This window comes from Mustela lutreola, chromosome 4 (genome assembly GCF_030435805.1).
Source record: "Mustela lutreola isolate mMusLut2 chromosome 4, mMusLut2.pri, whole genome shotgun sequence".
Taxonomy (NCBI): Eukaryota; Metazoa; Chordata; class Mammalia; order Carnivora; family Mustelidae; genus Mustela; species Mustela lutreola.
In genome coordinates, this window is record NC_081293.1 from 13595865 (window position 1) to 13623208 (window position 27344).

The 27344-nt window shown below is 42.9% G+C and overlaps 1 protein-coding gene and 1 non-coding gene across 4 annotated transcripts in view; both read left to right on the plus strand.

Annotated features, from left to right (window-relative positions):
- SHTN1 (shootin 1) overlaps positions 1 to 27344 on the plus strand; it is a 103136-nt gene that overhangs the window by 68736 nt on the left and 7056 nt on the right. For 2 of the 3 annotated variants that reach the window (XM_059173071.1, XM_059173070.1), the window contains 4 exons: positions 5590 to 5699; positions 8800 to 8853; positions 14050 to 14170; positions 17495 to 17687. In XM_059173071.1, coding sequence (XP_059029054.1) covers positions 5590 to 5699; positions 8800 to 8853; positions 14050 to 14170; positions 17495 to 17687 — 478 coding nt within the window. The remainder of the gene's footprint in view (positions 1 to 5589; positions 5700 to 8799; positions 8854 to 14049; positions 14171 to 17494; positions 17688 to 27344) is intronic. The other variant, XM_059173072.1, reaches the window with a different exon arrangement.
- LOC131830873 (U4 spliceosomal RNA) lies at positions 15004 to 15150 on the plus strand. Its single transcript, XR_009353426.1, has one exon. It is a non-coding gene; the product is annotated as a U4 spliceosomal RNA (small nuclear RNA).

Consider the following 27344-nt stretch of genomic DNA (forward strand, 5'->3'; position numbering starts at 1 on the left):
GGGATTGGACTGGCTGGAGAGCGGCCGAAGTTGAGGATGACGTGATGATGGGGTCGGAGGAGGAGGGTTTTCCCCTTGAGCCGAGGCATTGGCCGCCGGGAGCAGCGCTGAGCTCCCAGAGCTTCAGGCTGACCAGTAGAACCCACGTTAAACTCAGCACCTGCTAGTTACAAAGCATGGCAGGTTTGCCTGGGTCCAGCCCAGTTGGTGCAGACTTCTCGGCCCCTTTTCCTGCCCCCAGGTTCAGCGATCCTGTCTCCCTAGTTTCCTACCATTGGCCGACTGATGTCCTCAGATTGTTGTCCCGTGTCCTGTGACATTGCTGTGTTCTCACTGCATCAGAATAGAGTCCAAACCCTGTTGTAGGCTGCTTAGCCTCATTTCTGTGTGTCTGCTCTACCTTATGGCTGGACCGTGACCTTGAAGACTCCCCTCTGCACTCGCTCTGGGTTTGCGTTCCAGAATTGCTCTGCTGCCTTCCTCTGGTCGGCGCTTTCTGGGGCAGGAGGCTCTAATTACATGTCTCCTGTGTAGGCTCCAGGCCCTGCCTCCGCTTCCTCTTGATGGTCAGTGTTAGCTCCTTAGTATGGGTCCAGTGCTCTGTGTGGCTGTAGCATTTTGCTTCAGGCTTTATGATGTCCCGCCCCATAGCCCCTGCTGTGGTGCTTGCGGGTTATTTCCACATCTCTTCCCCTGAACTGATTGCAGACTCTTTGAGGGCTTACTCCTGCCTGCAGGTCTCCCACAGCTTGTATGGACCTTCAGTGAATTCAAGTTTAAGACCTAACCCTAGCCTTGCTACCCAGAACCCTGCAGAACCACTACAGAGGAAAGCTAGTCGATTTCATCTGTATATGTCGACTTTTCGTGCCTGCCTCTTACAGTGCTTTGGGACCTGGTTCTCTCATAGTACTTCTGAAAGGGACATTTTGCTTGCCACAAGGCATCACAGGATTCAGAAGTCTTGTCTTTGGTGATTGCAGGATAGCTCTGCTGTGTTACTGACAGTAAGCCTTCCTGACATTCTGTTTAAACTTAAAATTTTGTTTCAATCTTGTTTGGGGACCATTGGTAAGACTTAGAAGGTCAGGAGAGCAGTCAGAATAAAATGATTTCCCCTTCTAAGTAAATGACATTATCGGCTTGTCATCCTCGACAGCATCCTTAAGTTTAAAAAAAAAAAGTATTCTAAGCTTACTAACCCCAGTGTTAGAAACCGTATAGTTTTCCTTATTGAAAGTGATGTTTCATTTACAATTCCCGATGTGGGGCAGTGTTCTCTCCCTCATTCCTGAATTACTGGGTTGTCACCTGGGATAATTTAAGTCGAGTGACTGGTACAGAAGTCACTCATGGGGTTTTAAACTGAAGCCACTCTAAACTATACCACCTGAAATGGTACGGACCACAGACACCCGTGGTTTCAGCCTCTCTCTGTCTGGCAGGGTTGTTACTTACGTGTCTTATTAACACGTCGCACCAAACCAAGTTGTTGAATGAATAAATCAACAATGATTAAATGCATGATGAATGAAGGCAGAGCATCAAACATTGGGGTCGTCTGTGATGCTTTGGAGCTTACATTTCTAAGCAGGGATAGGTCTTGCTGTCATAGTGTTATCTTTTGTTAGCATCTTATGATGGCTTTTACTGGCCAGTTGCTATTCTTCTCAGAGCTGATGAATGAAAAAACTTTTATTGCTAGGGTATGGCTCTTAACTTTTTATTTTCCTTTTAAGGTTTTACTTATTTATTTAAGAGAGAGAGAGACAGCAAGAGAGGGGAAACAAGCAGGGGGAGTGGGAGAGGGAGAAGCAAGCTTCTTGCTAAGCAGGGAAGACATGGGGCTTGATCCCAGGGCAGAGGCTTAACAACTGAGCCACCCAGGTGCCCCTAGGGTATGGGCCTTAAAAAGCCAAATTGTAAGGGAAGGTCTGTGGAATATTTTAGGAGTAGCTTTAAGGTCTAAATGTAAGAAATAATTAACAAACTTTGAATTAACAACTGTAATTTCGATAAGCATGCATTTATTGAACAAGTTCTGAGATTTTAAAGGTATGCTTGCTGTTTATCGAATATTTAGGCCATTAATATGTTGACATTTTCTTACCTCAGTTTGCTCACCTGCTGAGTGGGTATAATCATAATCCCTATTTCATAGGGTGGTTGTGAGAATTAATGAGTCTCCTAACATGTAAAGTGTTTGGAGAAGTACCCAGCACATTGAAAATACTCAAAATGTTAGCTTAAAAAAATAACAACAACAAAAAAAGACGGGGTTCCAACCACCCTTTGAGGGGCAGAAGTCCTCATTCGGCAGGCTCTTGTGATCATTGTGGCTAAGGAAATATCCTTAACTTTATGACCTTACGTCAAATTCAGACATACTCAACCATGATGTGTTCTTTAGAAATTTTGTAGATCAAGGTGGCATAAGATTCTTTTTAGACGCCTTTTTAAAAATGTTAATAAAAGAGAACAGTAATTCCCTGGAATTTAGAAATTCATTTTCATTTCCCCTAAGTAGTAACAAAAGGTTTTATTGAGCAACAAGGTGATGGTTTTGTCTGTGGGTCTTTTCTTTAAGGAATGAACTTATTTTTCAAGTAGGTCTTAAAATTTAAGCCTCAATTAATTATGTGTAGCTTTCTGATCTAAGACTGACCTTGAAGCACTAACTCAAAGAACATTTGATTTGATGTCCCTGTGGCAGTTCAGTGACATTAGACCTGTTGTCTTCATTTGTCCCTTTTCTTTAACCCCCAGTATCCTGCATATTTCCATTGTCCTTCTGATTACATGCTTTTGTGAGACAATTACCAGCTGCGTGATCGCAGGAAGAATTACAAAACATACCATGAGCTCTCTGTACGTGATTCTTGTAGATTTATTAGAATTGCTTAATAGTTCAGAAGTTCGTATAGATTGCTTTTTGCTAGTTCAAAAGCAGGGTTGGTGAGAGAGAAAGCTTGTGTAGCTAACCTAGCGTTGCCCTGGTATTGTGCCTGCGCAGGGAATCTGATAAGAGTGATTTTTCCTTAAGACCAATTAAGCCTTTACATTTGAAAAAGACTAAGAAATTAAAGCCTGGTTGATAATCTGTACACAATACAGATAGTGGCACTTCTCTGAATTATCACTATGATTCTGGCAAGCAAAAATAAGAAACTACTTTAAATTCCTGTTATGTTAGATGCTGCAGCAAATTTGAATGGTGTCGACCATAATTCTCCATCTGTCTGCCTTAATTAGTTTTTGTATGGTGCATTTAATTGGGTTCCAGTCCTTCCTTACAGAGCGCTAATCTGTTTGTCGGCCGTGTTCCTGTTGCCATGCAGCTCTTCTCAAGTCTCACTCAAAATGGCAGGCTTTCTGAAAAATCACATGTCTTTTTTTAGGATTTAAGAAAAATTTTCTTTTCCTCAGGAATAAACTGTATACCCTTACCAGGTGCTTGCGTGGCAGATCTGGGCTTTATCTCCCCTGCTTGGAATAGGGTCAGCACACGCACCCTGTTGTGCAGAATAGGTATTCTGATACTGAATGAGTGAGTGAGTGAACGAACGAATGAATGAATTTCTCTCTATAGTAATTTTCTTGTCTGTCCCCTTGTTGATGCTTGGAAGCCATCTGCAGAAGCTGCCCGAGAAAATGCTGCTTAAGGGCACAGAGTCGATCAGCCCACAGTTTTGCTTTCTTTCATTTACTGGTGGGTGAGTTCTGACTTCGGTGCCATGTTTACCACGTTGCCGGGCAAAAGATGCTTTCTTGCCATCTGGATCTGAAAAATGCTGTTTGGGTTTGAGTATGGAGAACTTTTCATTCCCCGCATATCAATGGCCCGCGAAGATGGCAGGGCCCTAACTGAAGTTAGGACCCTGTCGGAAGACTTGGGTTGTACCATGAGTGTAGTGGTGGTGATCCCATCACTGTGGTGCCGCCTAGGTGAGGATGGTGGAAACTTCTGGATTCTTCTGGTTGCTCCCCTGGGTGTAATGAAATAGCAGTAGCTACTCAGTCAGTGTTAGTGTGAAGTCCACGTGGCAGAAAAAGAAGCCACAGTGTAGCCCTTATTAGTGCGAAGCCCGACACTCCCATCCATTGCCTTGGGGATGTTGTTGTGATGGCTTCCATTTAGAAGCTGTCCTTTTGGGCGTTAACTATTTCTGTTCAAATAGCAAAAATATTCACAACCACATAAAGCCAAAAGTGTAACAGGTCAGTCAGCGGGTAGGGTACTTGCTGAGTGCTTACTGTACGCCCTGCATTGTAGAATGTGCTAAACAGCCTTAGAGGAAGGTCTTGGTGAGGTACTTAAATATATCGGTTGCAGTGAATGAGACAGATGTAAATACGAGATCTAGAATGGCAATGATGGTGATAAATGTTCCAGAAACAAGTGCTTTTGGTCAAGCTATTGTGCAACAGACAGATTTCATTATTCTGATCAGTAGCTTTAAGCCTACCTCAGCTACATTCATCTAATTGATGTATATTTTAACAGCTTTATTGTTTTTGCAGCAAAATAGTGCAAAGTTTAGGGCGCCTGGGTGGCTCAGTGGGTTAAGCTGCTCCTTCGGCTCAGGTCATGATCTCAGGGTCCTGGGATCGAGTCCCGCGTCGGGCTCTCTGCTCAGCAGGGAGTTTGCTTCCTCCTCTCTCTCTCTCTGCCTGCCTCTCTGCCTACTTGTGATCTCTCTCTGTCAAATAAATAAATAAATAAAAATCTTTATAAAAAAAATAGTGCAAAGTTTAAACAATAGTTGAATTTTTAAAATCAAATTTAATTACTTAATTGCAATCATTTCTAGGTATATGTTTTCTTTCAACATTGACAGTGGGTAAAAGACTTGAAAAAGGTTTGCTTAAATGTTTCCTTCCATTGTGATTCCTAAACAAAAGATGGCAATTTAAAAATAGATTTCACCTATCTGCTGTTCATCTTCTGACTGTGGGTTTCTTCCAGCAAGTTAACAGATCTCTTTTATCTTTTATTTCCAAATGGCTTTTTAATAGTTATTCCTTCTTTGGGCTGATTTCTTTGACATAGGATGTTATAAGTTATAAAAACATCTCTGAGGCAAAATCAAATGATTATTTGTGGTTAGATAGAAAGCTGCAGAAGTTCAGGTCTGTCATTATGCTGACATGGGATCGAATCCACTTGAATTTTAACAGAGATGAACGAGTATTGATTTTTAGGCTATAAATTAGCAACTCTAATTTATTTTTATTTTTATTTTTATTTTTATTTTTATTTTTATTTTTAAGTGGAGCCTAACATGGAGCTTGAACCCTGAGATCAAAACCTGAGCTGCAATCAAGAGTAGGACATTTCACTGACTGAGCCACCCAGGGGCCCCTGTAACTCTAATTTGTTTTAAAAAACAGGTCTTTTATTGAGAGATTCTTTTAATTAAAAAAAAAAAAAAGTGTGGCTACCTGGTAGCTGTTAACCTCAGTAAATTGTTTTCTGATGTCTTGTGATTCTGTCTGAGAAGCAGTTGTGCTTAATTACAAAGTGCATCGGAATAGAAAGTAGCTGTTTTCTTGTAACATAAGATGATTTCTCTGTGTGTTCTTTGACAGCTGAAGAAGTCACGGATCTGAAGAGGCAAGCAGTTGAGGAGATGATGGATAGAATTAAAAAGGGAGTTCATCTTAGACCTGTGAATCAGACAGCTAGACCGAAGGCAAAGGTATGGAATGACTAAATGTTCCCTTTCCCGTGATGCTTTCTTTTTTTCAAGAATAGAAGTTTGAAACTGGATGAAAGCAACATCAGGGTGACTGAAATCTTAGGATAAGGCTAATGTGTCATAAAAGGCTATCCTCTCATACAAGCGTGTCTCAGGATTCCCGTTTGAGCCGCGGTTAACCTAAATCCTTATAGAAAGTCAGATTGCTGGAGATGCTGTCCTCTGCTTTGATACGAACCTCTGCACCCAACAAATGATGATAATGCGCTTTCTTTTCTTTAATTCCATTTGTGTAATTCAACAAGTATGGATTGAGTATCTCCTGTGTGCCTGTGTGCACTGTTTCATACCCTGGGGTTAAAGCAGGACACAAAAGAGACAAAAATCCATGCCCTTCCCGAGGCTTCTGTTTCCGTGTGAGGGGGAGAGGGGCCAGGTAGACAGGGGGCATAGCACGATAGTGTCAGGAGGACTAAAGACAGCTTTGGGAAAATAGTGAGGTTTGTCTGATTCCATTGTTTTACAAACCTGGTCCAGGCCACTGCAAGGAGAACGTTTTGTGCATCTATATCCTCAGCTGCCTTCTGAACTAGACGGCGGGGAGCACCGAGATCTGGCGCCTGGAGCCAGCTCAGTACCTCTCCCTTCCCTCGTGGGTGCATCCCATTGAAATAGACCAACCGTCGGGTTTTGATATTTTGTGTCTTGAAAAATGATTTGTTTCTTTGTTTTCTCCCTGTAATAAAGCATCAACAGATGGGTCCTCTTCCTTCTTTTCTAAACCAAACTTGTAAGGTTCATTCTTACTCTCATGGATGCTCCTCTTCCGCTGCTTCAGTGACCCCAAGGATCATGACTGTTCAGTACAAATTCTGCTGGACTTTAAAAAGTTGTCACTTGATCACCGGCCGGCGAGGTGGCGGGGCAGGGCAGGAGCTGTCGTGGTGGGAGGGCTGTCTGTGGAAAGTGGGGAGAGGGAAAGAATACCCAAATGCAAGCAGTGGGTTGACAGAGTGTGAAACGGAAGCTTTGCAGCCACTGGAGTGCGGGTCTGCTAGCGCTCTGAGCAGTTTCCCAGGCGAGGGACGGAGCGTCCTCCGTCTGGCCTGTGGGCTGGGCGCTGGGGTTCGGCGTCTGAAGCTCGCTGCTGCCGGAGCTGGGGCCGGACGCTACCCGCCTCCCGCTCGCCAGGCTCCTCTCTCCCCGGACTGGGCGGAGCGCTGGCCCTCTCCCACTCACGGGGTTGTCGTGGGGCTCAAGTGGATGATGGTGTAAGACTTTCACATCACAACCGTTTCTGAACAAATCAGCCAAACCAAACAGACTAGAGAAAAACGCAATGTCATGAAGAAGCCAAAATTAGTTTAGAGAGAAAAGTGTTGAAAGCTTGTTGAATCCTAAGCGATCAGTGTTCTTATGTACTTTGCTTTTCAGAGGATCGCTTTGTCCTTCTTCTTCTTGCCCTGAGTCTCCCAACAGTTACTTGTTATATAATGTCAGTGCAGAGCTGGGGAGCAGCCGAACAAGGAGAGTGGACGCCTGGGTGTTCCGCGGGTAATCGTCCAGCCACGTAGCTATAGTGCTGAATGACGCAGTCAGTCACCTTTGAGCAAGCGGCCACTGCATGCGCTTGACTCCCCGCCAAGGTCACGGGCCAAGCACTCGCCGGCCGGGCTGGAGGAGGTGCTGCAGACTGAGGCAGTGGCGTGGCATGGGCACTGAGTGGCCTGGAGCCAGGGCGCTTTCCCAGACATTAGTCACCGCTTCTCCCCCGAGCAGCGCACCTGCAGAAGTCAGGCCTCCCTGGAGAACACTCATTCAGCTGCAAACTTTCTAAATTCCTTGAGGTCATCGTTGATACTGTTGCGGTTGCGATTAGTGTCTTGGAGCTTTGGGCTGGCACCTGTGACTGGCGCTCTTGGCACGCGTGTTTCCCAGAAAGCGTAGCCTGTGAAAGCGGAATGTTTTCATCCGACTGGTACATAAGCAGCAGACCTGTCTCCCTCTCCCCGTCCCCGTCCCTCTCCTGCCCCCTCTCTCCCTCGTTCACTGTCCATTTAAAAAAAAAAAAAAAAATTGGCACGGATCTTCCTCTTTTCTTAGCTCTTGGAAGGAAAGGTTATAGGTCATGATTAATCCCTCCCCGTCTCTCCATGACCGAGAGATTGCCTTTGCCTCTTTTCCCGGAAAGCGAGGCCAGGGAGTCCCCTGCATGTCCTCTCTTCTTCTCTGTCCTTGTGAGAGGACGTGGTGCCGGGGAGATCAGAGGTCGTCTTTTGAGGACCTCCTGCTAGATTTTCCCTCCGTGAAGGTAGTTGAGGGAACCACAGAGACTTTTAGGTATTGTGGGGTAGGCGAATATTCCCCAGAATTTCATTTCAAGTTATTTTGTTCGTGGCGTAGCCAGAAGCCAGATTCCAACCGGGCTTGTCATCAAGACTCCAATACAGCCCTTCTCAAGGTGCACCTTTCCTCCTAAGTAAGGGCATTGGACTATGCGCCCTCCATGGCCTCTCTTACTGCTTCGGTGGCCAGTGATGCTAACATTCTCCTGTGAAGCCAGGTTCTTTGCTGATCCCTGCTCCTGACTCAGTGCTGTTGTGAAATTCCTGCAACCAGACGTGCCATCCCCTGTCAGCCGGCATCCGCCTGGAGCTAGCGGAGCCGAGAGAGGTTTCTGCCCTGTCGCTTGCCGCCTGCCCCGCGCTGCTGCCTTCCCTCCCGCTCCTCGCTCACGGGTGCCCATCCAGCAGTGCCAGCAGAGAGCTGCTTATTGTAAAAAGTGAATAATTTGAAATAGAATCCCTGAGATCTGGTGTTTCCCAGACCTTTTCTCTGTTTGATGATAACAAGAAGTAACAAAATGGCATTTAGCAGATGTGGGCTTGAGTCCTCTTGCTTCGACTGCCTCTCCTAATTTTCTGTTTCACTGCCCCTTGCGAGCACTAACCCGTCTAATATTTTTTCCTAACCGTAAGACATAGACTTAATTAAAAAAAAAAAATAGTCAATAGAAGTTGCCAATACTTTGCCATGTAAAAATCACTATTTAGTATTTTTAAACCGAATCATTAATTGTCCTTTCTTTTTAAAATTGTAGCCAGACTCTTCAAAAGGCTCTGAGAGTGCGGTGAACGAGCTCAAGGGCATACTGGTAAGAATGGATCTGGGTTTTATTCTTTAGTTTATGGGAAACTGAGAAGAGAATATTTTTTAAATCTATTTTTACAAATAATTGGTTTTGATATGTTTTATTTTCGTTCACAATAATCCTCAGTTCTTATGATGGTTCTCTTGATCTTGCCGTGGACTGCTCCATCAGATATGTTACTGTGTGTCATGCATCCATACCCTGCTGCTGCTATTCTAGAAGAGTGGTTACACTTTCACCAGAATCATTACTTCCTGTTCTTGCCCTCCAGTCCTTGCCTTCAGCCTCAAGACAGAGTGACCAGATCAGAGGATTAGGGCGTCATAATGGAAACACAGTAGAGTTTTTTACATGGACAGTGCTTAATTTGGGGACGCGGAAGGGGAACTGTTGGTGCCAAAATGTCGACTGAGCTCCTACCCAAATACGTTAGTGTCAGTGATCAGGGCCACTGTCTGCTCTTCCTCACAGTTTAAAAAATTACATGATGATAAGTTGGAGAATAAGATAAAAGTCTCTGTCTTTAGGTTACTGATTTCACTTTCTTTTTTCTTTTTTTTTTCTAAGATTTATTTATTTATTTGAGAGAGAACGAGAGAGGGCGCATGCGCACATGCATGAGCTTACACAAGCATGGGTGGAGGGGCGGCGAGGAGCCAAGGGAGGAAGAGAGAGAGAATGTCAGGCAGGATCCCTGCAGAGCCCACAGTGCAAGGTGGGGCTCCATCTGACAATCCTGAGGTCCCCACCAAAGCCAAAACTAAGTCAGATGCTCAACCGACTGCGTCATCCAAGTGCCCCATTACTCATTTCATTCTCTAAAGTTAACTCCTATCCATTGGAGAACAGGCCTAATGCCCGTCTCCAGCTGTTTTTTTCCTTCCAAACTATGAGCTTTTGCCCACAATGTACTGCCCTGTCCAACAATCACCACCTCACTTAGTGACACCTCACTGAGAAAATGTCTCGGGCACTAAGAGCTCTGTTCTCAGATCCTGTTACAGTCCCAACACCACTTGCTACACACAGTCAATGGCCGTGGTGGGGAGGTTGAGAACTGATACTCCCATGTTTGCTGTTATGGTGCTGATTATGCATTGCATGTAGACATCCGCCTAATTGTGGCAAACAAAATTATTTTCATCAAGCATGAAACAGCAGACTGAACTCAGAATGGCTTAATTAGTTTGCTTTAGATTTAGATGAGTGGAATTAGTCCTAGAGAGAGGTATGGCCTGGCTGGCAGTGGCGGTCCACCTACAGAATAAAGGGTGACAACCACGGGAAAAGTATGTGGTTATTATCTAATGGATTCTTTGAAGAGAAAACCTGGTTATCCAGTGAGAACTCCCTATGCTGGGCTCTTTCATTGTCTGCACACCAGGGTGCTAATTCCTCTTCATGAAGCTCCCCCCGGAGTAGGATTCGGATCATGAGTGAAAAGGCTCACTGAGGTTGACTATTTAAAAATGGGGTTTACTTGAACAGTCAGACATCTGTCTAAGATACAAAGGACAGTTGATGAGCCAAGATAGCCCCCTCCCTGTTCGTGCTGTCTGGTAACAAGTTTACTGAATGATAGTGCTTAAAGGTCACATTCACTAGCCGGTCATGTTCAGTATAATTGTGTGCCACTTCAAGGAGAGAAGTTTGCAGAGTAGAGTTTTGGGAGATGATTTACACATCTAAAAAATCGTCAAAACCTCTATCTTTTCTGCAAAGTGCCCCCATCCCTTTGGATTTGTTATTAGATTTCTGTATGTCATCCGGCATTAAGGTATCCCTAGTAGCCATGATTCTAGCCATGTGTTTACGTTGCATTTAGTGTTTTTTAAGAAGTGGAACTCATGGTGCTCTACCCTACTCTTCTGTGCTGAATGGCAGCTCTCTAGGACTCCCGTAGAAGTCCCTCTGAGGGACGATGGATTGTTGGGGGCCCCCAGTCACTTGGGGCCAAGAAACCACACAACTTCTTGTAAAGGGGAGAGAAGGGAAGCCCCTCTTTGGTGAGGCTCTGTTGGTCCTTTTTGCTGGCATGCAGCCTGTTGAGGTTATCAGTTAGGACCCAGCAAAGCAAGGGTACACTGTGGTGGAGAGTTGGCCCCTGTGCCGAGAGAGGCCAAGAAACCTAAGAAATTCCATGCTCAGTTTGACTTAGAACAGAAACCAGGACAACCAGCAGAAACTGGTGGTTTTGCTGAAATCAAATGTGACCTGAGTTGGAGGGACATCGCCATTTGGAGACTGGGCCTTTTGCTGGAAGTTAGCACACAAGAAGATGCACATCTCTGGTTTGGGATTTAGAAAATCTCCCTTTCTTTGGATGTAGACCCTTCCCAAGTCAGTTGCTGTAGTCTCAGTGTCAACCGAACTTACTTATCCAAGCCTGTGTCCACGGAATTTTTAGAAGCTGTATGTCTTATAGATTAAAGAAACCTACAATTTATTTCTCATAGTCACACAAGGGTTTTTTTTGGAGGTTTTGGAAACCTCTTGAATCACCCCAGTCATGTAAAAGTCACTTTAAGTTGGAAGAGTGATTTCTGAAGAATAAATCCATACAAATTATTTAAAAGTCTCTTTAAAGTTCAGTTGCCTCTAATTCAAATAAAAACAATTCCTAAGAAATTATCTTTTAGGTTTTTCCTGAACATCTTCAGTTTTTCAGAGGGAATCATCTAATAGTTGGTTTTGCCTCCTGACCATTAGATTAGTCAGTGTTAAGAACCTTTAACCAATATGGGGACTGAGCCCTATTACTGACTTACTAAGGGGCCTGGTCCAGACCCCAAGGCTCTCTGAGTTTGAGTTCTCTTCTCTGTAAAGTGAAGGAATTCTGTGTACCACATGCCTTCTAAGTGAATTTCTGATTCTCAGACTTTACGAGTCATACATAAACAGAAAATTTAGATAGTTTTGGTACTTTATCAGCTGAGCTCCGGGAACATTTCAACTGAGAGTCACGTAGAATCTTTCTTTTCTCCACAAGTGCCTGCATATTTAAAGTTTACTCATGTATTAGTCACCACAGTCAGTGGATGGGGAAAAAAGGCTCCAGATTCAAAGATTAGAACTTGGAAAATGAAACCTCTCAGTGTCAGGTGTGATGAGAAGACAGACGACCCAGCAGCATCAGAATTTGGAGAAGTTAATGCTGTTATTCAAATGAAAAGTCGGGATTATGGTCAGAGAGAATTTCTTCTTAAAAGATATCCTTGCAAGGTATATGTGTAGGCTTGTGTACACAGATACCCATCTCTTTCTCGAATTAACTCCAGCCCGGGAAAATCAAAGAATGTTCTTGACATTCAAACAGTGTAATAGTTTCATGAGTTATTTCAATAGTAAAGGCCTTACATTTTTCAAATGATCTATTTACAAATGATACCACTGGTAAGTTTTTAAAAATTGTAAATGCATGATTTGAGAATAGTTACTCTAGTACATTTTTCTTCAACTTTGTCTCATTTGGCTTTAGGCACATTTTTTTTTCCTGCCAAGTCTTGGTCCTATTTTATTCAATAAATTAAGTCCTTGATGAGTAGGTTACAGATCGGCATTAACTATCAAATAAATAAACCACGTTATCCAATTTTTTAAGTTCTAAAATTAGCTGTTATTTTGCATATGTTACATGTAATGTGATTTTCCTTCGAATATATTTTATGAATTTTTGCAATAAATGAAAAGCAGAAAGAGGTAACTTGGGGGGTGGAGTACTATATGCTTGATTATAGTCTGACCCTTACCTACATATGTTACACCTTAGTCTTAGCTGGGTAGCTGATAGAAAAAGAATAAGATCTCCTAATCTTGTTAGTGGGGAGGGTGGGGCACCCCCACAGGCTGTTTCTCAAAGACTTTACCCAATTAGGGAAGAAACCTTCCTAAACAAAACATGATAACCTGTATCCTGTGAGATTTTTAACTACCTAAGTATTACAAGCTACTTTTTTTGTTGTTTTATAGGCTCAAGAAGAAACATGAGTTACCATTTTTAGCGGGTAGAATTCTTCGAGTGCTTCAGGAAGTTGGCAGGGGGCAGGAGCAGGATTAAGGCAAACCCGCAGAGAGCTGAGGTGACAAAGGCTGGCCTGGTTGTTAGCCTTGGGGGACAGAAGCTGCCGCTGACTCTGACAGGAAGTCTGGCAAGTTATGCCAGATTTGAGGTTCTGATTTGCTGAGATCCAAAAATTGTGGATCCCCTGGCTTCCCCCTGCCCAAGCACGTAGCCCAGTGAAGGAAGGCCATTTCAAAGAAATAGTGGGCATTTCTTCCGAAAGAAAATGAACCCCTAGTAATGGTGCAGTGCCGAATCCTTCCATACAAGATGTGAAGTGTGTCACCCAGCACTCCATACAGACCCGTGGCTGGCCCTGGGAGATAGAAAGCCATAGTTCTCCCTCTAGAAGAGACTGAGCCAAGCCAGGGAACCATCACCTGGGTCTTTCTCTGTTGTCTTGAAAGTCAGTACCAAGTTCAGCAGGCACTTGGCTGTGTGCCATCTCTTGTTTTCTTTCCGTATCTTCTGGGCCCTGGATGATACAGTCACCACATCCTCTGTTAGGGATCTGGAGTGACTATGCCCTCCTTTCCTTGGTTCCCTGTGTCCTGGTAACCCTTCCCATTCACAGTGGAATCAAGGTGCCCTCAGGTCATCCCTTCTCTGGCACAGCAGCAGGAGAGCAGCCCGCGCCTCCGGTGAGCCAGGACACCATTGCCGCCAGGCGTGGGGTTAGGGTCGTTCTGAAGACTCAGACACACTTGTCAGTGCCATGAGGATTGGGGTTCAATAGCTCATGGCCGCTGTGTCAAGAAAACCTTCAAAGGTGAGTTCTCTTCTCTTCTCCCCACGATCGATCAACCCCATCCACATCTTCACCATCGACGTACAGGTACTTCCTGCCACTGAGTCTCAGTGAGCTCATCGAGAGGGGTTCTTGTGCTGTCCTTCCGGTGTGAGAGCTGACATCTTACTCCCTCGGTAGCATCTTCTTAAAGGATCCAGCATCGTGTGTTGCCGAAGATACACACATTAAAAATTAATATATGTATAGAGAGAGATACACAGCACATTCATTCTGTTTCCTAATTCCATTCAAATTCTGGTAATGTTTTGCTGGTTTGATTTTTATATTTTGTATATTGTATTAAGACATTAACCTTTTTGTTTTTGTTTTTGTTTTGTTTTCACTTTAGGGGACACTTAACAAATCCACTAGTTCAAGAAGCTTAAAATCCCTTGACACTGAAAACAGTGAAACTGAGTTAGAAAGGATTTTGCGTCGCAGAAAGGTGACGGCAGAAGCAGATAGCAGTAGTAAGCTGGTTTGAATTCTCCACTGTTCTTCTCTTCCTCTCTGAAACATCTGCCTCTAAGTCTCTTTTTAACATGAAATGATCTTTTATAATTACTAATTTTTTTAATGTGATTGAGAAGTATTGGATTGGCAGAGGTGCTTATGGATAGATATCTCATAAGTACTTAGGTATTTTTGTTTATATTGGTATGTTTGTTTTTCTGTTTATTTGCAGGTAATCAAGGTTTTAGAGATTGGGCCTGCTTAGGGCAAGATGCCCTCCCACGTACAGATACTTAGGATGGGCTCCGACAGTCATGTAGCAGTGAGGACGGGCTCTGGATCCAGACCACCCCCGAGTCTGAACCCTTTATGAGCGGCTTGCCCTTAAATTGCTCAACCTCTGTGCCTCAGTTTCTTTATCTCTGAGATGAGGCTGTTAAAGTGCTGCTGCCTCATTGGATTATTCTAAGGGTCATAAGTCAGCAAATGGAAAGCGCTGGCTGTGTATGGCACCAAGGCAGTGCAGAGGGAACGGCAGTCAGAGTAGGGATCTTGCATCGGTTCCAGGGGCAAATGGATCGTCTTTGTCCCTCATACATAGTCTGTTCACTGTCTGCCTGTGAACCAGGCGAGTGAGAAACGCCTACTCTGTCCCCAGCCAGGAACGACCACCTGAGCAAGTCTGGAGCTCAGAGTCTGCATGTGTCCTGATAGGCATGTATGAGACCTCACAACTAACTTTGCGTGTGTTCCGGTTTTTTGTTATTGTTGTTGTTTTTTCCCATCAGCTTGGTCACAGGAATTAGCAGAAACCCATATATATGAGCTCTACCCTGGTGGTCCGGAGGCTGACTTTGCGCAGTGGCAGTATCGGAGCCAATGAGGTTTATCCGAGGCGCGATTATTGCTAATTGAAAACCTACTCCAAAGTAAAGTAAAGGAACCTCCCTAGCTAATGGGCGGAGTCTTTTAGATTCGGTTTAGTCAACTCCAGTTGGTCCATTGTAACAGGTCAAATTTGTACTGAGTCATGTTTACCAAGTTTAAGTTTCTAGAATAGGAGGGATTTGGCTTTTTGTTAATCAAACCCTAGTTTCCATGTAGGGATTTTACTTCCAACAATTTAGTAAATTGGTTTTTAGTATTGGAAGCAGCAGCCAAACCTTTATTATATAAAGTTGAACCTTTTGTTTTCCTTGCATTGAACTAGAAGGAGTGTTTACCAGATAAATCTTTTCATAAGGGTCACGGAATGACAAAGTAAAAATCCAGGGGCGGTTCAGGGAGTGGGGGAGGGAATAAGTTAGCACAGTTGCACGCTACATGGTGGGAGCAAATTACAGAGATGAATTTGACAGGTTTATGGCTTCAGGTACACCTGAATCTCTTGAGACTTTTTCCTTCTGCACACAAAGGCTTATGGGGAAGCTAATGTGAGGTCACAGAGTGGAGAAAGGAAGCATGGTAAGAGAGGCAGGAGCAGCCAAAGGTTTGTAGACCTCAGGTCCCAGGATAGTTAGTATCTGCCTCCCAGGCCAGTGAAGCCTGTTTCTCTTTAGGGTTTCTCTTATCAGACCTAACTGTTGCTTTTGCTTGTGGCCTACTAAACTGACATTTTGAAGACCAGCAAGTACCTCTTAGAAAGCATTGGACAGTTTAAACAGGATGCAATAATAATAATAATAATAATCCTAAACATTATTTATTTTTCTTTATTTCTTTTCATATGTAAGAAAAACCAGATCTCGGGTCAGCTCACGCACTTTCTGTCCTTTGTAGCTGGCCTCATTTACAGAAGCAGCAGCAGGCGCTGGTGTTTCAGAAGCAGATCTGCTTTTCTACAAGGACAGATTGCTTAGAGCTGTCTAGCATTACAGTCAGCGACTACCCACAGGCAGAATGGAGCGGCTCAGAAGCAAATCTTGAATTCAACTTTGTATTTTTTCCAGATCTTTCTGGTCTTCCAGCTCTTCTCTCTTTACGCCTACATCCCCTTGCACCGAGAGGCTTATCCTAGGTGGGAGGGAAAGATCTTTGGAATCAGGATAGTCAGTGATGTCACACGCTCCTCTGGCCAGCTGGTAGAGGTAAAATAAAGGAGGAAGGCAGCTCTGATGTTTTGGGAACTAAGGCTGCCTGCTGGAGCGGGAGTGGCTGTGTGTCTCCTCCAGCGAATGAGGCCAGGGGAGGCAGGACAGCAGAGCTCAGAGCTGTCTCCCAGCCCCTCTTTCGGGAGGTTTTGCACAGCGGAACTTTCGGCTGGGAGCTGATAGGTTCCACTATTGGGATCTGCAGACACAAGCACATGCAGATGTGACAAAAACATGCCAGAGCTTAACATTGACGACCAGGAATCAGCTAGTATTTGGGATTGTGCCCACTGGTCCTTCCCATTTTAGGAGATGATCTGACATTTCTGAAGGAATCATAGACTCCCAAGTTTTGTCCTGTTTTCAGTGGCGCCTTTCAGGGTTGTCCGCCAGCTTAATTTTTAGACATTCTAATTTTGTCTGTACATTTATGACTTATTACATAAATCTCTGTGTTTTGTGAAGATTTCTTCTGAGGTTTCAAGGAAGACATGTTGGAATCTTGCTTTGGAAAAAAGCTGGCTGGGACAGTGTCTTTATGACTAAAGAGAGAAAACAAGTATGAGAGAACTGTTTCAGGGCCCAGGAGTTTTGGGTTGGTACACCAGTAATTTTGGTAACAAGCCCTATTACAGCCATTTCAGTCTCCCCAAAGGGCAGAAAGGTCCAAAAGGTAAACAGCCAAACTCTTTGCCACTTAGTTTTTAGAATCCTGTGTCTGTATTTTAACAGGAAATAAATCCACTTACTTCTCAATCACATTAAAATGAAAATGTTCATAAAAGCTGTTTAATGCTTAAGAAGCCTTCATGAGCCTTTTTCAAAAGAACCTTTTGACATTGTTCCATTTGCTGTTTAAAACGCAGAGCTGAGTTTTGGGAAGAATTAACTCTTGAGAGGCCAAATGGTTCAAGTAGGGCTGTCAGAAAGCCATACTCTGAGAAAAAAAGAGTTTTCACAATTCTGGTATTAATAAGGACTCCGGTCAGTGAGGGAACCATGGCCTGGGGTTTTGTGCTTTCTTAAAGGTCTGTACATAATTTCTCAGCATGGTTCTGGTGCACTGAAAAGCAGTAGTACCACCCAAACAGAGCATATTTTAACAGGAACATTTTTCAGCATGCTCTCAAAATTTTAACAAAACTTGGCCTTCTCACTTCCTGAGGGATTTTCAGCTAATCTGTTTTTCAGTACCATATTAATAAGCATTGCACAGAATTATTAAACTTGAGGTATGTGTTTGGTTTTAAGGTCCAACCGGGATATTAGCCACCTCAGAGTCCAAATCCATGCCAGTGTTGGGTTCTGTATCCAGTGTAACAAAAACAGCCTTGAACAAGAAAACTCTGGAGGCAGAATTCAACAGCCCGTCCCCCCCAACACCAGAGCCAGGTGAAGGGTCGTGTAAATTGGAAGGATGCACGAGTCCCAAGGTTACGTTTCAGTAAGTAATGATGCTCTTTACTAAGTAAGTGTGTAGCAGAATCTGTGATGCCTGAACTGTGTGTTGCTTTGCTTTGTTCCTCTTTAGTGAGATTTCGATCGGGTCAGCCAATAAGCACTCTTGGTCCTTTGTTTGATGAGCCAACTTGGGATTCTAGGCTCCTAGCTTAGAGGTCTTATTCTGATCCGAAGCCGACGTGGGTAAAGAGAATTCCTTCCCCTAAACTGGTTTGGTAATCAGGTTCTTCTTCCACACACAGAATTCACCTGGATGACAATTACTCCGCATCACGAGACACTTAATCATCCTTTCAGGCTTAAATGCGTGGGTCATCCCTCTTAATGATTTGTGAGCAGTCAAGGAAGATACTAGGTCTTCCAGAAGATGCTAGATCTTCAGACTTTGAAGGAGACATTTTTAGAACCTTGTTTTCTAGCCCTCAGTGAAAGATGTGCCTTACTATACTGCTCTCTCTAGAGACTGAAGAGATACCAGGGAAGGAGTTCCCACCGCAGACTTGCTCTGGGAAAGTGGCACTTTGTCCAAGAGTTAATCTTGCTGTTGAATGCGTTCAGAGCGATCTGGTGAAGGGTCAATTTGTTTTATAACAGAGGCAAGCTCTCTCAGAATTAGTCTAGTTTTGCTGAAGTTCTCTTGCCAGGATGTCAGCCGGTTTGCCGCTTGAAGAAAAGAAAAGAGGTGAGACAAATCAGATCGGCCGAATATTGTAATCATGGTTAATTAAAACCTCTGACTTCCTGTTCTCTCAGGAGAGAGAAAGAACTTTCTTTTTTTTTTTTTTTTTTTTTTTGGTAGCTCTACCTGGACAAACGAAGTTGCAATTCAATTTAGATCTATTTTTGTCAACTGGTATTTTCTTCCGCTCTTACATTTCTCTCCCTGGCCCTATTAACTTTTTTTCCCCCCTCTTTTGGAATGAATGGCCTTCTTTGCTGATTCACAGCTTTATCTAATTTTTTTGTGTTTAATTAAAAGCACACTTTCTCCTGCGGTCATGCATTTCCTTTCTTTTGACTGGAGTCATTTGAACAATTCTAACAGAAAGATGATCTATATTCATTCTTCATCTTTCCTATTAAATTTGTTTAACACCTAATTTGACATCAACAGCCTGGCTACATCTGAACCAATATCCAGACACAAAAGCAATTTGGCTGAGACAGGTTAGTTGCTGAGAACTGCTTCAGTGTGTGCATATAGATTTTTTTTTTCTTTACCATTTTATACAGATAATCTTAATCAGAAAATACTGCAACTCCTTCCTCCTTTTGTCTGTCTTTTATTCTCCAAAAGTAAGTGGAAATTACATTTCCAAGAAAGGAAATGAAATAATTGCAGGCCCAAGGTCTGCAAAATGTGTGTTGAATTGACAGTGAAAAGGATCCGTGTGTTGACAGACACAGTTGTTAGATGCCATAAAGGCCTAAGTGAAGCTCAATTTATTTCTCATCTTGCTTGTTCAATGACTGCTTAAGAGGCACATTTCAATTTAATTTAGCTACTTAAAGCACTAATACAAATACTCGGGGCTGCTGTATTAACTTTTAAACTTCGTAACCCATTGCTTGATGATTCGGTTCCTGACATTCTTTAGCTGAAATAACTAACGCCATGTATTTTCATATTGACAGTCATTTAGCAAAGAAGAGTGCCTTTCTGAAAAATCTGTTTCTTAAGCATAATTAGACTATCCAAATAAACCCAGTATTTCGTGTATGTACCTGGTAATTACTCATGTCCTAGACGGGCACACACACTTCATTCATTTATGATCAAACCTAGGGTTTTTTTTTTTTTAATGAGTAAAAGAAGTTTAACTTAATGTAGTTACATGAAAGCTTTGAAAGCAAAATCTCACATGGTACATCAGGATTCCTTGAAAATCAGCCTGCCAGGACTGAGAAGGGTTATCTTGAAGACTGTTTCTGGCAGATTCTAAGAAGTCCTCCTGGTTAACACCAGCCTGAAGGTGGAGGCTTATCTCTACCTTATCTTATCTCAGACCTGGATGGTCAAAGCACTTGGAAATCACATCAGCAATCCAAATAGGGATTGTTACTTTTGCTTTTTAAAACCCGCTCTACTCTTAATAATCGCATCTTTGTTTTGATCTGTGGCTGCACCATCCTGGGGTTTGAGCCTGGTGGCCGCCCCACCCCCAGTCCCTCGCACCCTGCCCTGCCCTCCCGCTTCCTCCGTTGGCCCCTCTGGCCAAGTATCGCTCCACCCGAATCCTTTCTTTTTGCTGTCCCTGCTGACTCCTCTGTCGCTCTGTCCTTCCCCGCTGACCTTCTTCTTTACCTCACCTCCGTCCTTTTATTGTTCAGATGTCACCTCTCCAGCAGGGCCTGCCTAGACCCCTCCACTTAAAACTGCAATTCCTCTTCCTCCAAGCTCTGATTCCCCTCACCCTCCTCTACTCTTCCTCTGCCAGAATGTAAGCTCCATGAGATAAGAGTTTTTTGTTTGTTTTTTGTCTGCTTGCTGGAGTATCTAGGACACCTGGGAAAATCCTGGAAATTCTGTAAATACTTGTTGAATAAATGGACAATGAGAACATTTTTAGTATTACTAAAACAACAGAATGTCAGTTAATTAGAATACCCAGTTAACCAGCATTTCCTCTGTTATTCAACAGTCCCACATATGCATAGACTAAATAGTGGAGATTTTTGAGTGTTCTGTAGTTGGCTTCTTTGGTTTTGTAACATTTTTTTGTTTTGTTTTAATGCTCTGCCGCTTTTCCAGCTGGCTCAGTTTTGTATAACTTCTGCATCTTTGTACCCACGTGAGATAAAGTTATCAGAGACAGTAGCATGCACAGTTTTAAAGGAAAGATTCAGCTATGCTCGCTTGTATGGCCTCAGGTAGACAAGAATGATTGGAAACCTACTAAGAAGGGTTTTAAAAGAGCAGAAACAAAGGTGTTTTCTGCATAAGATCCTCGCTTAATCAGAAAATTATAACACCAAGCTATTCCTGGAAAGTTTTTTCCTTTTAATAAATTCCTAAAATAAATAAATAAATATATATATATATATATATATATATATATACCAAATAATTGAGTTAACTCCAGTCTTGTGGAGCAGAAATATATGGATTTATTTCCTAGGGACCCATGACATGGCAAGAGATATCTTTAACACTTAATTGTAAAGATTAATTAAAATTAACGTTCTTGTCATCAGCTTAAGCAAAGCAAGGGTTTTATATTTTTTTTAAGAAAAAAGAAAAAGGAAAAGATAATCCAAGACTTGGAGAAGACTAATTATTTCCATTTTAATAATAGCTTTAGAAATATTTGTGTCCGGTTAATTATTTCCAATAGGTATATGTTATCTAGTAATAATATCTTAAATCTAATAGCGAACTTGAATTTCGTTATTTTTGATTAGCTATAATTCAGACAGGAATGATGATAATAATCTCCCCTCATGCTATGAGGGGTGAGGAGTTGGCCAAGTAAAATAAAGAAAGAATACACATATAGGTACATAGCCAACAACCAAAAAACCTGATTTTTGCTTTCATGCTCTTTCCTATTGATTGAGAGCAAAAATCTGGCCTTGTTAAAATATGTAAGACTCATTAATTCACGTTATCCATGCTTGGGATGGTCAATGTAAAATAAGAGAAAATTCCAAACTATAGGCTTGTTTAAAAGAGAGTTATTTTATTACTTTCAGACAGCTGTAATACCTGGAAACAGGCTGGGTGTTGCACAGGGTCAGAAAGATGAGGATGATTTGTATTTTCCCCTGTAAAAGCCTGTAGACCAGGGAGTGGGGGAGCAGAGAAACAGCCTGAGCCTTTCCATCTGTGCACAGGGTGCCCAGAGGCTTCCAGATGTTGCCAGAACTGGAGCTCTCCCTACACCACCAGATAAATGGGCGTCCTGATCTTGGGTTTGCCATTTGTGGCAAAGTTACCGAGCCCAGGATTCAGGTTTCCTCGTGTGTAAAATGAGGGCAATAACACCTGCCTTGTAGAGTTGTTATGGGAGTTGGAGAACTTACGAGAACTATTTCAGTAAATTCCTTTTCTGTCTTACATTGAAATCGTAATGCAAGGCCATGGCTGCCTCATCCAGGACCAGAGCTGAGTTCAGAGCTTCGACATCGGTCACCTGTGTTCTTGACCAGGCCTGGTTTCCTTGGGAAGGTCATGCAACCTCACTATTCTGTTTTCTTTTTGTTGTGTTTTTTTCTTATCTAAAATTGGGGCAAGTGGATGAGGCACTCTCCAGAGTCCCCCGAGAGCTCTACAGCCTCGGTCATTTCTCACAAATGTGGTTGCTTGGGAAAGAGGTTCACAGTTAAGATAAGCAACAAGAGGCAAGCCCGTATTTTCTGCCTGCATTGTGTCTCTCAGTACAAACTGACAGTAAAATACACACAAACCCAGGAATATAAAATAATTTTTAAACTACATTACCAGAATTTACAAATCCAAATCAAAATGATTGTCATTGTTCAGAAAAGTGCTCCTGGGTGTCAGGAGACTCCCTCCAGCCCTGTTGCTGTCATTCCAAATGCTCGCAGACCTGCCTGAGTTAGAGATACCTGATCACGCGGGAGAAAATTGGACAGCTGGCCCTACAGGAGAGTTAGTGCCAGCATCCATCCATCCATCCATCCGTCCGTCTGTCTCTCTGTCTAGGTTTTATTTATGTGCAAGAGAGAGCATGCGCAAGCAGGGGGAGGGGCAGACGGGAGGGAGAAGGAGAAGCAGACCCTGTGCTGAGCTATGGGCCCCACACAATTCTCAGTTCCAGGACCCTGAGATTGGGACCTGAGCTAACGTCAGACGTTTAACTGACAAGCTGCCCAGGTGCCCTGTGTGTCAGCATTTATTTTGGTAAAAAGTGATATGGCCTAGTTTAATCTCCATTGTAGGTTCGGTGCTTCCAAATCACTTTGGCTTTGGAAAGTGAATTCAGTTTTTAGAAATAGCCATCAGTTGCCATGATTGCAGCTGTAGACTTTTTAGTGTTATCGCCCTCGCCCCGCAAGGACGACAAGACGCCCTGGTTCGGATGCATCTTCTCTCTCATTATTTCCACAAGTCTACACACTTATATACGCTTACATGACCAATCAGCGAGCAGGGTACAGAAGGGAGCGAATCAGGCTGTGCACCTAAACGAACTTCGCTAGCAACCAATGCTGTTTACTTCCTCTTTGGGCATTCCGCTTAGCCTCACGAGGCAATCCTAACCTGGCAACTAGCCAGGTGCCATCTTTTAATGGCGGAGGCCGCCCTGGCCAGGGGCCTGCCTCCGACAAGTGTGACACAGTATACACAGATACGGGTGAAGCTGTCTTTGTTCTAAGTCTGTGTGAAGTCCCTGAAACATGTTAGCTCTGTTATCAATAGAATGCAGGGGCCTCATGTCCTCTACTATTACAGGCGAAGGGGACTAAGAAAACAGTTTGGGGGAAACGCCTATGACATTCCATTGTATATGTGTTTTCTCTTTTTTTTAGTTAATATTTTTTATTCTTTACAACATATATATAAGTATATATTCATATTATAACAATATCTATCCAAGGGGGGAGAAGTACTTTAATTGCTCCCAGCAGGAGATACATGTTGATTATAGATGAGACAATGAGTAATGGCACCAGTTTCCATTTTGGAAGTTCTGGACCTTGGAATTCACTTCCACGGTTTTGCTGTTATTACTCTATTTCATTAACATTCATTAAGTCCTATACATTCATGTGTTATTTTAATTCTTCTAAATGTACAGATTGGACATAGCTCCATTTTACAGATGTGAAAACTGAGGCTTGACGAGGCAAACACTTGGCCCAAAATTCTGTTCTTCATCGAGAGTCAGGTCAGATCTGACTGTACCTCCAGAGCCCATGCTTCTGAACTGTATTGGGTTGTGCATATTAAGAGCTTGAGGGATGGAGGGGAAACTGACTGAATGATTGTCTCCTATTAGAAGCAGTGATGCTGCAGTTAATCCCTCCCCGTCCCCAGTGATGCTCACGTCCTGCTCCTCTGACCCTGTGCCCTCATGGGTAGGTCAGCCCTCTGCCCCTCCCACTCCTGAGGCTGACCTCACTGGTCACAGAGTCTCTTGCCAAGGGAAGAAGGTGTTAGCCAGTAAAACAGTTCTGAAAAGAGGAGCCAATATGAATTAGCACAAAGACTCAAAGAGTAGGCGAAATAAATCATTTTAATGTGTTTTTTTTTTTTGTGTCAAATGTCCAGTAAAAGAGGCAGGCTTCACAAATTTTGCAAAGTACCATATCACAAAACCAGCCCAAGTGACTTTAGAGTCCGTGGCGTAAGTTTCATTTACACATTTAAAAAAATTTTTTTTGACATTTTCAAACATTTTTAAGAATAATTTATTCCCCCAGGAATCAAAATCTTGAAATCTCTAACTCATCATTGCATGCAAAAGGTGCTTTTTTATTTAATCATAATATAACATGGCAATATAAAGTAAAAGTGAGTCACTGTTGTGACAGTTTCAAAAAGATACATTCTATAGCCCAAAATAAATTTTGTTGTATCAACTGTGTGCTGTACCCTTTTGAGACACCTCCGTCTTTGGTCAGTTCCCCGGTAGCTCCTTTGAGTTTGTGCATAAGTGTCCATTGGTTGTCATGTTTTTAGGACATCTCTATTATAAAGAGAGGCAGACGAGGTGGGCCTTCATTATAGAGAAGGAGCTGAGCAGATCTTCAAAGAGTCTTGCCTCCCCGTTGGGCAGGGCCCACGGTGACATCGTGTGCTCTTGTCCTCTGGCTTCTCTGTCTCTGAAGCGTGTCATGAACCAGTGGTCCTCCCCATCCGTACTGAGTTGTATTCAGCCATGCTCACTTTTCCTGTGAACGCTTCCGGGAGGGTCAGTGTCTTGACAGTCACCACTAAAGGCAGTCAGTCTCCAGGATGATTGTTCATTTCATCTAGTTACTCCTACAACACCTAGCTTCCAAAGGGGGAACCCATGTGAAAGTGGACTCAGGTTCCATCATCACTGGTGTGCTGCTTCTCAGTGATTCCATAGCTGGGTCTTCATCTCTTGGCCCTCATTTGCAGAGATACTGGTAAAGCCGCGTTTGCCAGAGACCCACCCAGAGAACACTCACTCATTATGCTTCTTTTCAACCCCAGATCTCCCCTTAAAACACTAAGCTTTTTCAAACTCTTATACTTTTTTAGCCACGAGACAGGCAGCTAGCTTGCCTTTTTATGTTCAGGAGGTCAAAACAGGCCACACCATGCCCTACAAGAATTTAAAAAACCAAAGCCCAGGTATCAATGACCGGAATTCAATTTCAGTAGAAAAATGTCCATTTCCAATGAAACCATTTTTATTGTAATTTGCATTTAATTTCTAGATCTGTGGTATCTCTAAATACATGCCTCTTTTGTCCCCACGCAGATTTATTTTTGTAGGAGTTCATCTTGTTGAGCCATTAACTGAATGGCAAAGGGTAGTTGATGAAAGACTAACATTAGATGTCTCTAGGTTACTGTGATCAGTCAAACATTTCTATGAAAGAAAAATACCTAGTTGCCTTTCAGGTTTTGAATTAAAAGTAAGATTGATTTCATCATCATTTGACCTCTAACTGGTCTCTTTAGTTTTAGGTCATTATTTCTAGTGTAAACCTGATGTAGAAAAATGAAATTGAAAGTGCTGCTTTTTTGGGTTGGAGCTGGAGATGCTGTACTTTTGCAATAGGTTACCAAATAGAACTCGAAATTCTTAACTTACTTTTAGGGAAGCTTGGCATAAAATGCTTCTCTCAAACATTGACCTCAGCCGGAAATGAATGTGGCTGGCCATATACCTACTCCTTGAGAGGTCGGGGTCAACATTTTGTTCACATGGAAAATGGAGTTCTTTTAGTCCCCACGGTGGAAGGGGCGGGTTTTCTTCCTGTTCTTTCATTCCACACCATTGCCTCATCTCCCTCTCTCCTCCTTTCTCTTCCTTTGTGTGTGTGTGTGTGTATGTGTGTGTGTGCGCACACGCACACGTGTGCGTCTGTGCGTCTGTGTGTGTGTGCATGGCATGGAGGGGAGAGTGGAGGGCCCCTTCCCTGTCCTTAGTAAACATTTGCTTCTGAGAAGAGACTACGAGCCGGCAGAATGGACCGCATGGAAGTTACTGCTTAATCTGATGCTCTTATACAATTAAAGGATTTGCTGTGCCCTCCACTGTAATCTTAGTGCTGTCGAATTGTGTACTCACACCGCAGGAAACAGCTCTGCTCAGCAAAGCCCTGCTACAAAGGTTCTCCTTGTGTGCCTGTACATGGATAATTAAGTCTTAACAACAAAATTAGCAGAACAACTGGATGTTCTGGAAGTTGAGATCCCCTCACTTCGTCTTTTTTTTTTTTTCCCTCCCTGCCCCCCCACACCTCGCCCCGGGAGTTCTCCTGTGGACTGGCAGAGAGGTCCGCCCGTTGGTATTGTCTAACAAGTGTTCTGAGTCACTGTGCGAACACCTTCTTCCAGGTTAATTGTTGAGGCTGTCTGACATCTAGTGTGAACATTCTGTTGAGTAAATCACAAAATGACTGTGAAAAATGCTACCAGTCATGGTCAACTCTCTCAAAGAATTAATTGCCTCCTAACATTTGCCTCGGGTTGTAAACACCTATGATTTTAAGAGACTTAGCATAAAATGTATCATTTCTGCAGAGAGAACCAAATTGCCTTTCGTACTTTGTAGTTTTTTTTCTTTTAAGCATCTTTGAGTGTTTGTGTTTCCTTTTTGTTGTATATGGTGATGCCGAGCGGAGATTTTTTAATCTGTTCAAACAGAAGTTGCAAATTAAAACTTAAATGCAATTTCAGATCTCAGAATAAACTGACTTCACTTCTGGACCCTGATAAACACATCTCATTTGAAATATACTTTGTCCTGTGCATGAAAAGTGGTACACTGAATTCTCTGTGACCTCCCATCTTAAAATACATAACAAAGTAAATGTAAGGTGAAGTGTTTGAAAATTTTTAAATATTGTTCTGAAAGCCTAAAATAAAAATGCAACACTATATACATGTTATGCACTGTATGCACTGTATGCAACACTGTATGCATAGCCCTTTGGAGGAGCCAGTGGTATATATGGTAAATTTTGTAGAAGACTACGTCTCTTAAAATACTTTGAAATAACGTTCACTTTTTAATAGCTGGGATCTGGATGGGTTTTTCATGGTGACTTAAAGTGGGGAAAAATTACAGAAAGCTTAAAAAGTAGCCCAAAAAAGTATCACACATGTTTCAAAATTTTTGCCTGAGCTGAAATCAATCTTAGTTCCTGCTTTATTGGTGTTGGTTTTGTTGGTGAGAATGGCCCTGGGTTCCTGAGCCTCCCTGGGGCCGGAGTGTTTCCAGATCTGTGAATGTCCACATCTTGCTCATGTTAGGATCAAGGGAATTGGGACGAGTCTTTGGGGTGCCTCCCGCGTCTGCGCCAGAACCCATGCACCGAGTTCCCTGTGCTCCAGTAACTCCAATAAAGAAAATACGGCTCCGTGTGGACACACATGTCTTTGCTCAGCCATTGTTACTTCTTTTAAGAAGGAATTCTTGTTAGTCTTTAGGGCAGAGCAGCATCTGATAGCTAATGTCAGGTTTTCAAACCA